The sequence below is a fragment of the Myxine glutinosa genome, chromosome 11, assembly GCF_964187855.1.
Source record: "Myxine glutinosa chromosome 11, kmMyxGlut1.1, whole genome shotgun sequence".
NCBI classification, from domain to species: Eukaryota; Metazoa; Chordata; class Myxini; order Myxiniformes; family Myxinidae; genus Myxine; species Myxine glutinosa.
In genome coordinates, this window is record NC_136271.1 from 37,784,562 (window position 1) to 37,799,458 (window position 14,897).

At 40.8% G+C, this 14,897-nt stretch overlaps 1 protein-coding gene across 1 annotated transcript in view; it reads right to left on the reverse strand.

Annotated features, from left to right (window-relative positions):
• The window catches only part of COL22A1 (collagen type XXII alpha 1 chain), a 283,216-nt gene that overhangs the window by 84,379 nt on the left and 183,940 nt on the right, over positions 1-14,897 (reverse strand). Inside the window, exons 30-32 of the mRNA XM_068129833.2 lie at positions 13,186-13,299; positions 2,640-2,693; positions 467-520 (exon numbers count right to left, since the gene is read on the reverse strand). Of these exons, the coding sequence (XP_067985934.2) occupies positions 467-520; positions 2,640-2,693; positions 13,186-13,299 (222 nt within the window). The remainder of the gene's footprint in view (positions 1-466; positions 521-2,639; positions 2,694-13,185; positions 13,300-14,897) is intronic.

Here is a 14,897-nt window from a genome sequence, read left to right on the forward strand (position 1 = left end):
TTGTTTGTGAAGAACGCTTCGACAGCGAACGCACGGTGTGCTCCTGACCACGCCATGTTGGCGACTGAGGACGGTTGGGGTTGGGCTGCCAACAGACCCTAGCCCCAACCCTCCCGCCTCACTACTGCCAGTGCTACGGCCTTTCGAAATGTGGGAGGTTTTTTTGGGTCACCCTGTACAACTTGCAATGCCAAGAGCAGTCATCATGTAAATATGAAGACCGAATCACATCTTCCACCCGTAATTGGTGGGAGCAACCAATCAGCTCTCACCTAATCAATTATTCCTAGGTGGTTAAGGTGTTTATAATTAATCTCCCCCCTGCTCTTCTTGCCAAAGAAAGCTGCATAAAGCAGCCAAGAAAAGTGACACAAGTTAAATCCTCTGCTGTTTCAAACCATACTCGGGTTCCTCTACAGCTGCAGACATTCACAAGTTGTACGGCAGACATTCAAAATGAACTCACCAAGTCACCTTTTTCACCAGGTTTGCCAGCTGGGCCTTGGCTCCCCCTTTGCCCCTGTGCAACATAACAAGTCCAATAAATTAGTCATTCATATGATCAATGTGTGTGAGAGTTTAATGTTATCTTTCCACAAAATGGATAATGAATGTGCACTCGTTAACACCTCAATAAGAAAACAATGTTCAGGATACTGTTTAATAAAGATAGTGAAGGCATGCCAAAAAACAATTGTCATTCATTATCACTGTGGGATTACTGTGGGGAGTGATTTGGAATGCTTATGAAACATGAGAATGAAGAACAAATTCTCCTTTTATTACTTTGTACATGAAGTCCTGGAACCATTTAACCACACACACAACTTGCATCCTGGGAACATGCTAGAGTAATCATGTGACTGCACATGATGCAACCGCTGAATGACTTAATCACTCACAAACAATTTTTCTTAGATAACTTTGGATTGATTTGAATTTCGTAATTCTGGCAGATTAAAATGGTTGAAAATTATTTGTCAAGTAGAGGTCTGTAAAAATTTTCATACTTTTGTCTATGTTCCTGAGCTTTTTTTTCTTTCTTTCTTTCTTTACAGGAGCGAGGCTCATATTCAAAGTAGAGCTTTAAAAAATATTCGAAGTAGACAGTGGGCCAAACATTAAAGGAATGAACAAACAGAAAAAAGAGGGGAGGGAAGAGAGGAGGAAGCACTGAAGCCATCAAATAAGATGTTTGGGTTAGGAAGGGTTAATGGGGGTAATAAAGATCACGGGGCAAGACAGGTGAAGGCCTGACGAGGTGGTGGTGCACTGCCTGCTTGAAGCCCTGCAAGGAAGCGTGAGGCAGGACAGCCTCTGGAAGGTGATGCCACAGTCTGGAGAAGTGAGGAATAAAAGATATCTGTCCCCAGCCTAGCTTGAGTACCGGGGCAAATGTATTCAACCCCAAACCCATGCAAATACTTAAAGTCCAGGTGTCTTGCTCACCTGTATTCCTTTACCCCTCTGTATTCCTACCTGTGAAATTGCTTCACTGTCTCTGTCCAATCACATCCCTCCCTCCACTACTTCAAGGTTGCAGCTCGAGCACATATATCATGTCGTCTCTCATTTGCGTTCATGATCATTTTCTTTTCCCACTAATCTCCTGCTATACCCTGCCTTTTCTTTCTGGTCATGTTTGAATGTCCATTAAATATCTACTTGATCCCTTCTAACCTCCTTCTGGCCAGAATCCTCTCATCCAGTGTCATTTCATGAAATGTGAAAAAAGATATATATATATACTGTATATATATATAATATATATATATATATATATACATATATACATATATATATATATATATATATATATATATATATATATATATATATATATATATATATATATATATATATATATATATATATATATATATATATATATATATATATACAACGGTTATAAATGCTTCATCAATCTGAAAACCTTTCGGTTATAAACCAGTCATTCTGCAACTCCATACCATCAGTGGTGAACCGCCATTAAGGTATCCCATCCTGCTATCGCTGTACCTTTCAGATTCACAAGCATATGTAGGACTCACTGCGTTGCCCTGATGAAGCCCCAACAAGGGCGAAACCAGGTCGGTAACTGTGAGTTTTGTATGAACTTGTGATAGTATCTGAACGAAGATCTAAATTATGACGCACTGCTGGATGGCTCCTCTGGAGCTTGGCAGGCAAGGCGTACTTACGTGGCGGTGACTTCACGGCGTGTGCTCATTAGGTTGGAGAACGGAAATTATAGATACTAATTAGTAACTCCCAACTGCATCCAGTGGACTCCATATAATGAGTGGATACCAGAGGTAATGTACCGTGGGGCAGGCGGTGTTTATCGCTCCCATTAAGGTACAGCAATAGCTTGATCGGATACCTTAATGGCGGTTCATCATGATGGTTTGCAGTCGCATAATGACTGATTGATATATATATATATATATATATATATATATATATATATATATATATATATATATATATATATATATATATATATATATATATATATATATATATATATACATATATATATATATAATCAACAATAATAAACACAATTTGCGGTTTTCCTTTTGATCACAGGATAATACCTTATAAAGCAGCTGGTGATAAAAAGTGCTTTCTCATACCTGCAAAGCCGGAGGTCCTGCAACGCCTGGTGGTCCTCTCTGTCCAGTACTGCCCTGAATGACACATTCTCAGAAAATGTATGCTGATTGGTACATATTGTGATCACTGTTATTTTGTTATTTTAACACAAATTATTGTACTTATAATACAGAGGACCATGGCCAATCTAAAATATCAAGAATCATCTCAAGGAAAGAAGTATGGATATGGAAGAGCTCTCAGATCAGAAAGGGATGCTGTTTATCCAACATATATAGGATTTATTCATAGTTGAACCCAAGTTGATTTTTATTTAATCGATACAATATCGTAGCTCAACGAAGAACGAGTTGAAAGAGGATAAAAGGCAATATAGTGGAAATTAGGCAACAGTTGGATAACAAGCAAGGGAAAGAGCTAATAACAAAGGAGGAGGAGAGAGAGAAAGTGAAAAAGAGAGGAGGAAACAGGCAAACCAAAAGCAAGAGGGTTGGGTTAGGAATAGCATGAGATGGTGGTGCAAAGTCTGCCTGCTTGAAGCCCTGGAGGGAAGAGTGGAATTGAACTATCTCATGAAGGCGGTTTCCCAAACTTGATAAAAGAGGAACAAAAGAGTTGAGGTGTGTAGTAAGCCTCTCCTCTTTTTGTTGTACCTAACTGTTGCCTGATTGCCACAATATCACCTTTTTGTCCTCTGTCAACTTGCTCTTCTTTGATATCTCGTATCCAGTATAAATGGATGAGGTGTGTGTGTGTGTGTGTGTGTGTGTGTGTGTGTGTGTGTGTGTGTGTGTGTGTGTGAAGCATGTTTCCTGATGGTGGAGTTCTACTGGAGCTTCCTGATGTGGAGTGTGAGGCACAAAATTGATCATCTTGACCTCCTGAGTTGATGAGGTTCATTAACTACAAATAATCCAGAAGAATTCCCATGTTTTAAACGCACGCCATGTTAAGGTGTATAGAGCGAGAAGCTTAATGCGTCCTTCCATGGCATGGCATTCTAATGATAAAAATAGACAACAAAAACAATGATAACATTGTGACAAAGCATATATTAATTAATACTAATGATATTAACAACAATTTATTAATTTGTATATAATTTGGCAAATATAATTTGGCAATATTTAAATAATAACGAACGTTGAATTCCCCCACCCCGGCCCAAACACCATCTGAGCTTGGTGAAAGGCAAGCTATTGCTCAAGCAGTACTGCAGGTGGGTATGCTACAAGGCTATGAAGACCAATGAGAATTTCGTCCAATGGACCAAAGGGCCCACTAGTAGATTAAAAAAACAGCAACTTTGCTTCAACCATGCATGAATTCGTACATGGGCAGAAACAGCATCCCTTTCTGATTGGAGACATCTGCCATATTCATATTTTTCTTTCAGATTATTGTTGACGTTTTGGTGTTGAGGTGTGCACGAAGGACTTCAACCACGAGGGGTTTACGAGAAGCACACATGTATCATGGAGGAGCTGGAGAGGGTTTGATGGTTGAGCGAAGAGAGGGAGCGAGACCCGAAGGATCATCTAACAATCATATTGGTAAAATAATTCATAATACCGTACTCCTAATCGATACAGTGAATAAAATGGATTGTTGCACCCAATAAATGATTCTCTCTCCATGGTGTTTGAAGGTTTGTGCGCAAACATCTCATGAATGCGATAGCCTTGTGAGAAAAAGGGGCAGGTATAGTCTGTTATGGAGAAAACATGGAAGATACTAAATTTCCGATAAATTAATGTGGTATTTTTATTTAAATATAAATTAATTGTCTGAACACGTGCACAATGAAATACCAAGCTATGCTGAACAATCTATCACTTTCTTAACCTTGCTGTAATACTGGTTCATCATGACAAGTTTTACACTTTGCCATCCAGCTGGGAAGAAATCTCAGAGTGGACCATCCAGAACAGCAGAGGGCATGTGACACATTGCTAACCGATAATGCTACCTTCAGTCAGTTACTTTATAGTGAACAGCAACGGATTATTAAACCCTAGTCCACTATTCATAATACAGCATTTTATTATGAATGGGAGAGGGACTGACTGAGGGGTGATGTTTGTTTTTATTACTTGCAAAATCGAAGATTTTTCAACTATATTGGTGGTTGCGTTTGTGGTTCTGCCTGCCTGTCTGTTTGTCTGTTTGTTTGTCACCGGCCTACAGGTCACAATTCTAAACCGATCGTCACGAAACTTCACCAATTTTTATAGGTCGTCCCAATTGAGAAGCCTATTGTTTTTGGGATCAAAAGGTCAAAAGGTCAACATAGGCCAAAGGTCACCAACTTTGCTAAATTTCTAAAATCCTCAATTTTCATCCGATTGACTTGAAATCTGAAAAGGACTTTCATATCTGGTCACTGAATTCAACCACCAACTATTTTTTAGGTCAACATAGGCCAAGTTTTTAAAATCCTCAATTTTCATCCGATTGACTTGAAAATTGAACAGCATTTGCACATTGAATCACTAAATGGGGAACCTATTTTTGAGGTCAAAAGGTCAAAGGTCAACTCAAGGTCAACCTTCCAGAATCATCATTTTTCATCTGAAAAATCGTCACTTTTCTTCCTATTGACCCGAGCTTTGATCAACATTGACAGTTTTTAATCTTCATGAAATGGACAATTTGCTGTATCAATGGAATTTTTTTTTCTTGGGGAAGGGGAGCGAATTTTGCAAGTATAGTAATCCGCATGTCGTCTTCTTGTTTAGTTATTTGTATTCCATTTTGCTGGGATTGTTTGCAGATTCAAGGAAGCAAAGCTTTAGTTGGCTGAAAACAAAATAGAGCCAAATAAATTGTGGCCAAAATACTTGATATTATTTTAAAACTTCGACACGATGGTGCAGAGGTAGTGAGCGGACTTGCCTTTGAATCATCTAACCTGGGTTCGATTCACAACCTGACGATAAACGGTCACATTGATGTTTTCCACGCAGGGCATTACATCACAAAGTGTGCAGTCCCTCAGAGGGCATTAAGCTGGGTGTCCTCGCAACTAGCATGACTTGGCATATGTGGAATATTTTATGGAATTGTTCATGAAGAGGAGGCTATCATGGGCATGCTAAACAAATTCCAAATTTTCAAATTTCCGCCCAAATCGGTTCCAGTCAAACGTCACGCCAGATGTCATATGTACAGTGCATTCAGAAAGTATTCAGACCCCTTCACTTTTTTCACATTTTGTTATGTTGCAGCCTTATGCTGAAATCGTTTAAATTCATTTTTTCCCCTCATCAAACTACACTCAATACCCCATAAGGTGTGTGTGTGATGCAGTATGGCATGACAAAGAGAAAACAGGATTTTAGAAAGTTTTGCAAATTTATTAAAAAGAAAAAACTGAAATATCACATTGACATAAGTATTCATACCCTTTGCGATGAAATTGCGAAAAAACACTTGAAATTTAGCTCAGGTGCCTCCCACAGAAGACTCTCCTCAGTGAAAGACACATGAAAGCCCACTTGGAGTTTGCAAAAAAGCACCTAAAGGACTCTCAGACTGTGAGAAACAAGATTCTGTGGTCTGATGAAACCAAGATTGAACTGTTTGGCTTCCGTCTGGCCACTCTGCCATAAAGCTCAGATCGGTGGAGTGTTGCAGTGATGGTTGTCCTTCTGGAAGTTTCTCCCATCTCCACACAGGATCTCTGGAGCTCAGCCAGAGTGACCATCGGGTTTTCGGTCACCCCTCTTCCCAAGGCACTTCTCCCCCGTTTGGCCGGGCGGCCAGCTCTCGGAAGAGTCCTGGTTGTTCCAAACTTCTTCCATTTAAGAATTATGGAGGCCACTGTGCTCTTGGGGACCTTCAATGCAGTAGAATTTTTTTTGTAGGCTTCTCCAGATCTGTGCCTCGACACAATCCTGTCTCTGAGCTCTGCAGGCCGTTTCTTCAACCTCATGGCTTGGTTTTTGCTCTGATATGCATTGTCAGCTGTGAGACCTTATATAGACAGGTGTGTGCCTTTCCAAATCATGTCCAGTCAATTGAATTTACCACAGGTGGACTCCAATCAAGGTGTAGAAACATCTCAAAGATGATCAAGAGAAATGGGAGGCACCTGAGCTAAATTTCAAGTGTCATAGCAAAGGGTATGAATACTTATGTCAATGTGATATTTCAGTTTTTTCTTTTTAATAAATTTGCAAAACTTTCTAAAATCCTGTTTTCTCTTTGTCATTATGGGGGTATTAAGTGTAGATTGATGAGGGAAAAAACGAATTTAAACGATTTCAGCATACGGCTGCAACATAACAAAATGTGAAAAAGTGAAGGGGTCTGAATACTTTCTGAATGCACTGGATGTATATATGTATGTATGTGTATGTATATATATATATATATATATGACAGAAATGTATATATATATATATATATATATATATATATATATATATATATATATATATATATATATATATACAGACTTGGCATTTAATATGGAATATTTTTTTTTTCTTGACTTGGGTTTAATTTCTGAACTCGGTATATCAATCTGGTGAGTTTCTTTTATGCTTCGGTGATTTATTTGTTAAAAGAACCATGTCACTGATTGTCTGTCGCAGCAAGAAGTCAATAACAGGATTATATCACAGGTGGCGTGACAAAATGTACGGACAGGTACATTTGACGATTGGCTTCACAATCGGGTATATAAGGGCTGTTGCGTTCTGTATTAGTGGAAAACAATTGCTGCACGTCTACAAAAGTTATTGCCGCTTCCCCTGGAGATGGTCCGTCAACTCGACAATGATCTTTGTCATTTTGTGGTGGCTTTACGAAATTCCGGCATGAAATAGCGTGCTATTGCTTTGCAGTATGGCATCACTCAAGGTCAGGTGCCAAAGATCCTGAAACGAAATGCTCAGAGGGGTGTCCCTACTCCAATACTGAGGCCAGGACGTCTCTGCAGAACCACAAGGAGGGATGATCGCCAGCTGCACCGGTTAGTCCACAATGGCCGTACCAAGTCAGCTAATCGGCTTCGGGCTGAGTGGCAGCAACTGACAAATGTGCCTGTATCCAGAAGGCTAGTCGACCAACGACTGGTTCAAGCAGGCTATTGTGCCAGGCGTGCCCTGAGAAAGCCACGTCTGACCAGACAACACTGCCAGCGCCGATTGCAGTGGGCCAGAGAGCATCGTCAATGGCAGCCAGGACACTGGAATCACATGATCTTCAGTGACAAGTCTAGATTTCTGGTCTATCGTCAAGAGGGCACGTCCGAGTGTGCAGACAAGGGCATGAAGCCTACAACGAAGATTGTATAGTGCCAAGAGTCCAAGCTGGAGGTGGTGGGGTGACCGTTTGGGCTGCTTTTCATGCAGGGCGCAAAACTGACCTGATTGTTCTGAATGGAAACCTGAACCAGTTCAAGCACAGGGCCATTCTGGAAGAAACATTGCTTCCATTTGTTTGTGCAGCCTTTCGAGGAAACTTTGTCTTCCAAGATGACAATGCACGGCCTCATCGTGCTCGCATGATCCAACACTTTCTTGCTGACTGTGGTGCAGAGCATATGGAGTGGCCTGCCATGTCCCCGGATATGAATCCGATAGAGAACTTGTGGGCAGAATTAACGCGTCAAATCGACCACTTGGACCAGCAGCCGACCTCTGTGCGTGAATTGCAGCAGGCTATTGTAACTGCATGGCAAGCGATTCCTGTCCAAACCTTGGCAAATCTCATGAACAGCATGCCTCAACGTGTACGTGCTCTCCTGAATGCTCGTGGGGGTTACACGAAGTACTGAACTGTAATTTTACTGGCCGTAATCCCAGTCCTAATTTAACTTTTGTTTTTGTTAAAAAAAATTCTAGCTAATGTGCAAAATAAAGAGATACTTCTGGAAAACGCACAGTAGTTTAACACAGTACTGTCCGTGAATTGAGTTCAATATCAGTTTACATCACTTTCACAGATCAATTTATTTGCTTCAAAATGTCAAATGTGGTTTTTGTTTCTTTTAAAGGTCACATTAACAAAATCTAGAATAATTTCAACATAATTCCAATGAACTTTTGGTTCTAAGTCATCTTGAAAAGTAAGTTCAGCCCCACAAAAAAATATTCCATTTTAAATGCAAAGTCTGTATATGTATATAATGATTGTCACAACCATATAACCCTATGGACCTCCCCAGCTGGCATGGCTTTGTGGGACTGAACTGTGTGAGGCTTACATAGACATTAAAATTGTTCAGTTATTCCAACATTGGTCCGTTGGTGGCAGCCGAACACCCGACATAATCCAAACGTTGCCAGTATCCACAAAACCTTAAAGTCTATTTGCATGACAAGGCCAATGTTCAACCAACATCGAAAATGTGTGTATGACCAACAACAACGATACCAACCCAATCTTAACGTTGGGTCAATGTATCTGTGCCCATCTGTGTCTGCATCACCATTTTACTAAATTATGTTTCCTCGCAACGATTCTCATCAACTAGTTACGTGTTGTTGTTCAAAAATCCTCTCTCCGAAACCAGATTTAGCTTTTTCCAATTCCCTATATATCCAATTTTACTCTCAGGGTTTAACTCTAAATGGAATGAATCTCATTACAAAACTGTCATGTGTAGGTAGGTACATATTGCATAACAGACTATGACATCTTTCAGAGTGGGTGTTCTATCGGCTAGTACTGTATAACACTGTGGACATTAAAGATCACTTGAAGTGAGGAGGTTAGTGGGTGCTGGTGATGTTAAAAAGGTACCGTAGTAGTCTTGATAAAATTTCAAATTCTTGCCCTGATGAGACCCAGAAAGGATATTATTTTGTGCTGCAGCCATTTAATTCTCCAAGATCCAGTGCTTGGATGCCAATGCATTGGTTGGAGAACTTGAATTCAACTTTCATCTACTGTATATTTCAAATTATGTGTACAATTTGTGACACTAATGATCTCCAAGGCCAAAAAATGTTTTCAGTTGAGATCTACTTCTTCCTTAATGGACTAGATTGAAGTATGCTAACTGCCATCGAAAGCAGCTGATGTAATGGGGGGTTCAGCCTTAGTTGGAACAAAAAGGGAATACACCTTTAAGTCTGAGTGGTGTCCCTGGTGTTGGCTTAGCGGTTAGGGTGCCGGCTTGGGATCCTAGGATCCTGAGTTCGAATCCCGGTCGATCGCTGAATTAACGCCAGGGGGGTTGACTCAGCCTGTCATCCTTCTGAGGTCGGCAAATTGAGTACCAGCTTGCTGGGATGAATGATCCCGGTGTGTACCCTGGTTTAGAATAGGTACACCGTATCCCTTCACATCGTAGGAGCGTGACCAAGGGTTGGCGTCATGAAGGGCATCCGGCCATAAAAACATTGCCTCAAACAGGGAACCATGATTGTCATGGGGCCCGCAAGGCTAACCCCCTGCTCTAGCGGGGAAAATGGCCTTCAAACGATCATTCATTCATTCATTCAGTCATTGAGTGGTGTATTTGCACGACGACAACATGTATACTTGGTCCTTTTGCTGTGGCATCTCACTCAGATCTCATGTCTACTTCACTGTTCTCAACAACGAGATCTTTTCTAGTTTGAGAAATGGCTTAGTGGATGGGAGGAGAGTCGAAGGGAGAGAAGGACGGGTTACAGCGAGCGAGATGTGCATGTTTATTTTTCATTATTTGCACCAGGACTTTTGGAAAGGCAAAAAGAACAAAAAATGAATCCAGAACACATTGTTATGACAGAAACTAAGTGCTTCAACAATAAGTTGAGGGGAAAAGGTTGAGTTGGGGAAGGACAGAGAGGTAGTTTTGGTAATCAGAAGTATTCAAAATATTCCCTTTTTTAGGACTTATTTTGTGTATAAACCACATGTCTTATTTTGTCTCGGTGAATGCCAAAACGAACAAGCATTCTGAGTATTGCGCTGCAATACAGGTCCCCTACCAAAGTTCAAAGTGCCATAACTTTGTCAAAAATGATCGAATATGCAAATTTATGCACGGTTGATGCTGATTTTCAAACTTGATCTGAGGTATGCTGAGACACATGTGTGTCACGCCTCATTGATAAGCCCGCAAGGTCGCTCCGTGGAGCGGCCTGCACGTATTGCACTGTGTGAATTATATAATTTATTACCAACTCACGGTCTGAGGTACTAGCGATTCAAGAGATATCCATTTTTTATATTTTTTTTCGTTTAATTCACGATATCTGCCAAACCACGTGCCCTATCGCAAATTCCAAAAGGACATTTTAGTGCTGAACAGATCTGTGAAGTTTCCCCTCGATTGGATCAAAAATGAGGGAGGAGCTCGGTTTTAAAGGTTCATGCTTAAAAATGTCATAACTCTGAAACCATTTGACGCATGACGTCCTGCTCGCTGACTTTTTTGTTCGTCATGGGTATGCGATTCTGCCTGCAAAGTTTGACCTCGATCTGTTCAGCCGTTGCAGAGAAAAAGGGGTTTTCGTGTTTTCACGAAAAACAATATGGCGACCGAACCACGTGACCTCATAATTACCATTAAAATATTCTACAGACCGAGTCCATCATATGGTGAAAATTTTATCTCAATCGGTCCAATTATTGCAGAGAAATTGGTTTTTAAAGGAAATTAAAAGTTAAAATGCCACTGAGTTCAGGATCATCAGAATTATCAGAATTCCCAAAGTGCATACCTTTGTTTAAAATGATCGAAACGTCGTGAAGTTCGAACTTGACCTGTAACTTATCATGAGGAAACCATGTGCTAAGTTTGAAATCATTAGCGTTAAGCGTTTAGAAAAAAAGTCCGGAAAACTGTCTTTGCGTGAAGGATTGACGGACGGACAGACTGACGGACTGACGGACTGACGGACGGAGTGCAAACCTATAGTCCCCTCCGGTGTACACCGGTAGGGGACTAATAATAGCAAACTCTCAGTCATTGACATCTCTCACAATGACATCAAATCACAAGACTTGTTAGTCTCACATTGCAAACAGGTTAGGCGACATTTTTTACAGCTCTCCTATGGTCTTGGTCTCTTCCAAGCCCAAATTTGCTCTTTTGCATCATTTCAACTCTTCGAAGCTCCTCCAGGAAACCCGCTCCTGGTTAAGCTTCCCCCTCAAAAAAAAAACTTTACTGCACATCTTCATTATTTTGCTCCTATTTTCTTCCTCTTGAGGAACTGCCTTATGGAAATGTTTCAATTGCACTCTTCCCTGCAGCTGGCATCACAAGCAAGTTCTGCACCACAATCTCATGTCAATTCCTATCCCTACCTGAAATGTTTTCTACTCCAATTAACCCCGCATAATGTAACCACACTATTTGCAGGTTGCTATATTTTTCCCTCCTCCATTTCCTTGTTATGTCAAACTGTGGCCCCACTGGCCCACTGTCAGTTTATTGACCTTTTTAGCCTGTGCCATCTTATTCTTGCATGAGCCCAGACCTTATACTGTTTAAAGAAAGCTGATTCACAAGTCCCTGATTGTGTGAAGTTAAATGGAGTCACCAAAGATGGATGGAGGTAAGTAACACACTGCTGTTTATTTGTCTGTGAGCAGGATATCTCAGAGTTATGGATGGTTAGGGACAAAACTTGGTAGACAAGTTACGTGTGTGACAAGGAAGAATTGATTGGAATTTGGTGAAGATCTGGATCTGGATCTGGATACTAGGGTCTTTGAAGTGATTTTTCACCATTGAGGGATCAGGCCAAAAACGATATATAGCACGATATCTCAAAAAGTTATGGACGGATTCAGATAAAACTTGGTGGATGAGTTGGGTAGGTGACAAGGACAAAATGATTAGATTTTGGTTCAAGTCTGGATCCAGGTTTGGCCTATCAGTGGGAAACGAAACGTAAACTGTTCAGCCTAGCAGAGCAATGCACTCTACCGAGTGCTCTCAACAATGAGAGTTAAGCTCTATAAGTTACTGAATTAATTAAAATGCTTAAAAAAAATTCTACTTTAGGTCCCTCATATTCCAAGCTTTATACCGTGATAAATGCGACCGTTGCTATTTCCATTGAGCTTTTTCTCATCTCTTTGGCCTTTCCTCCTCAACTGAGTTCAGAGCAAATTATCAATCATGGGCATCTCCCGGTGCCATGGTGAAATCAAAGATCTATTCTACGTTATGGAATGACGCCTGGTCGAATGGTCATTAAGATGGCCAATTATACACTTTGACCAATTATACACTTTGACCAATTATACACTTTGACCAATTATACACTTTGACCAATTATACACTTTGACCAATTATACACTTTGACCAATTATACACTTTGACCAATAGTTGACCAATCCAGCCATTATCATTTATAAAAATCAACTTGTTGATTATAATCTAATTTTAAAATATAATTGGACATTTCTACAACTTGCAAGGTAAAGTACTTGCAAGTAGGAAAAAACAAAATACCAATTTTTTTTACTCCAAACAAATGGAATGTGCTGACATTAAATTGTACTATGATAATCATATCAAAGTACAGTTTCTTCCACAAATTTTTGATCTACATTATGAGAGTAAAACCAATGTTTATGAAAATAATCGATCAGGAATCGGTCGCATACCTTTTCCCCATCAAGTCCATGTTGGCCTGGTTTCCCACTGTGGCCCTTGTCTCCTTTCATTCCAGGTATTCCAGAATATCCAGGGGGGCCAGGAGGACAGGTTGTGCATACATCCTAATAAAAGTAAAACAGAAATTACCACAAAAGTATTTATCTGCATATCCAGTGTTACAAACAATAATAACAGCACAAACAAAATGTGACATACACTGCACATATATAACATAACTTAATGTGGTGTCACTACTGCTCTTACCCCATGAAGAAGAGAACTAGCTTTTCTCAAAATGTCAGGCTTTAACAAATAATTTATTATTTTACAGTTCAGTGTGATACTTTTTATCAATATGAAGCCTGAGCTGCAAATTTCCCGACATGAACACACATACACACACATTTATATCTGTGTATATACATATATATATGTATACATATATATATATAATTTCAAAACACACCTGGTCACAAGTGTGCCTCACTGACCGGGTCCTCAGCATCATCCCGTTTCAGCCCTTCAACCTCGATACGGTCAGCTAAGGTGGGCCAGCAGGGGCACATACGCCTCCACATACGGCAGCTACACCCGGATGGTTACATACCCCACCCCCAGCCAGTGAGAACACAGACTACAACAACAAAACCGCCTCCACTCCCAGAATCCACAGCCCCTCATCTACTCACTCACACACCAAAACAAAACAACCAACCACCACCCTTACAACACGCACCACTCAAACAAAAACACATCCATGCAAAACCATACCCACTCCTGCAACACACACATCCACTCCTGCAACACACACATCCACTCCTGCAACACACACACACACACACACACACACACACACACACACACACACACACACACACACACCATTTCTCTTCCGTGCTCAGTCACTACCCCTTTAGACTGGAATAAACCACCACACACAACCTCAGCCTTCACCGTTCGATGTGCCTCCATAAACCTCGTCCATATCCAAAGTATTCAAGGCAACCTGGGCAACTTTGTTACACATCCTCCTTCTTTCTGTACCACACACTCCAAGCCAAGCAAGAAACGCAGAAAAGGAATTGTCAATATACCCTCTACACCCCTCCTCAAATGGCTGACAAGAAACTCACAAACCCTTCTCCCGACACTCTGCCTCCAGCTCACTGTACTTTCCTCTCTTCCTCTTGTGCACCTCCTCCATGTTCTCTTCCCAAGGTTTCACCTGACCCAAGGTCTTGTTTCACCTGACCAGATGACAATGCCAGGCCGCAACCTAGTCACACAGATCTCCTCTGGGAATACCAATTGTGGCTTTAGGTCTGCCTTCACCTGCCAATCACAAGCATCTGACAGCCCTCTTGCTTTCCACCTCCTCCTCTTTCCACCTCTTACCACTTGGCCCTCTTTGACAAACAACACCTCTCCCACATCGGTCGCCTTCTCCACTCTTCTCTTCTCTCTTCTCTCTCTCTCTCTATCGATCTCAGCACCTCTTGTTGCACCATCTGCACTACCACCGCCAGCACCTAATCATGCTGCCACTTGTATCTTCCTGCTGCCAATGCTACTGAGCATGCACTCAGTGCATGCTGCACTGTTCCCAAACCTCCACACAAAGAACATCTCTCCTCCTGCAACAACCCCTACAATCTCAAGTTTATATATATATATATATATATATATATATATATATATATATATATATATATATATATAT